The 1,764-nt window shown below is 38.5% G+C and overlaps 1 protein-coding gene across 1 annotated transcript in view; it reads left to right on the plus strand.

Moving 5' to 3' along the window:
• The first annotated feature begins 117 nt into the window (after positions 1 to 117).
• The window catches only part of LOC105449056 (probable peroxisomal acyl-coenzyme A oxidase 1), a 6,326-nt gene continuing 4,679 nt past the window's right edge, over positions 118 to 1,764 (plus strand). The window contains exon 1 of the mRNA XM_011688048.1: positions 118 to 446. Coding sequence (XP_011686350.1) covers positions 326 to 446 — 121 coding nt within the window. The 5' untranslated portion in view covers positions 118 to 325. The remainder of the gene's footprint in view (positions 447 to 1,764) is intronic.

A 1,764-nucleotide genomic window follows, 5' to 3' on the forward strand; every position in this document is an offset into this window, starting at 1 on the left:
GAGAGAGAGAGAGAGAGAGAAGGTAGATAAAAAAAAAAGAAATGAGAGAGAAGTTCAGATGGCGGTGTTCAATCAGGTTATTCCGCGCATGCGCCCCCCGTTTTAACCGCACTACATCAAAAGCGCCGACAGAGAGTCGCGCTGTTGTTATATGTGTTCAGTGGGCAGTCAGAGCGGTGCGCGTTTCTCGTCGCAATTCTGAGTGCGACGTGCGTGATCGCGTGGGAGAGTCGGCCGGTGGTTTCGCGCGGGCAACGGCCGTTATTCACTGGCAGATGCTCTGAACAAGTGTGACAAGCTTTTCCCTCGATCGAGTCTAGCAACGATGATGACGACGGTGAACGCGGATTTGCGCCGCGAGCGCGAGAGATGCAGCTTCGATCCCAGGGAGCTGACGAGTTTCTGGGACGGCAACACGGAGAAGACGTTGCATCGGCATGAGTTGGGTTCGTCGTCTCGCTGATTAATTAATTCACACGCGCCGTGTGCTCGTCCTGTCCTAACGTATCACATGGCGTGGCGTTCTTTTCTTGCTGCTCCTTTTTGCCCCGCGAGGAGCTGCAGGGAAGGAAATGTCAACGCCCAATCGCTCGGCTATTAATCGCCTCTATCAGCTATTACTCACTCCTTCGTGATAAAAGCTCGAGATCTTCCATGTCCCACGTCCCGCCGCAAGATCTGTCTCCTATCTCATGAAAGTTAGATTACATTGTGTCTCGTGTTAATTTGTTGCACGTACCCTGATGTATACTTATTATTTTTTCCCTACAATAGAGATAAGAAAGATAAACACATACTTAATTGGCTAAAGAAATAGCTGTCGGTTTACTTCGAGAAAATATGTCTAGAAAAAATAGGAGGAAAACAAATTTTATGTCTCAAAGGATCAAGAAGCAATTCTTTTAAAAGCGGATGACTGTTGCTTGTTATTATGATTGGAAAGGGGGCTTTCAGCTTTCTATACTATAGTATTCCTGGAAATGTATTGAATTAGTAGGTAAAAGTGTGAAAGGCGCGAAAGTTATTCGTACACTTTACCGAGCATATTCATTCGGTTTCTTGCAATCAATTCTGCGAATAAATTATTCTTTTTCAATATACTTTTTTTAGTGCATAATGATATCTTTAATAATATTTATAACAATACTTGTAATATATTTTTTGTGATTATTTTATGAAGAATTATTTCCTTTGACACAACATATATCATATTATAAAATATAAATGTTTGCATTTCAAACATTTTGTATGTGTATTGCATAATCAACGGTGATTTTTTTAAGCATTAGAAAAACATTAAGTTACTTATAATAATATTAGTAAAAATTCCTTTAATTTCCGTCTTATTCTTTTGACAGTTATATACTTTGTTTTGCATATTTTTTAATTATAATTTTACAACTTTTACGTTTGCAAATGCAATAAATATATAAGTAGAAAATTTCTTGTAAAAAGAATGTTTTATTATTCCGCTTTGTCATTGGCAAGAGCTATTTTTCTCGTCATTCTATATCTTCCGGCAATTATCTTGTTCTTCATAATTTCACTCGAGCTTGTTTTATTATGGTCTTACGCATAAATATATACAGGGTGTCTCATAATAGGTGTATCACCGTTCATGGGTAGGTAGAACGGACTAAACTGAATCGAAAAGTCCTCTACCATTTTGCAAAATACGCAATTGTTAACAAGATATTAATTTTTGAAGATCGGCAAATAAACTTAATATCTCGTTAAAGATCGGAAGAGCACACGTCTGAACTC

Source organism: Wasmannia auropunctata, unplaced genomic scaffold (assembly GCF_000956235.1).
Source record: "Wasmannia auropunctata unplaced genomic scaffold, wasmannia.A_1.0 LD336078.1, whole genome shotgun sequence".
Lineage (NCBI taxonomy): Eukaryota > Metazoa > Arthropoda > Insecta > Hymenoptera > Formicidae > Wasmannia > Wasmannia auropunctata.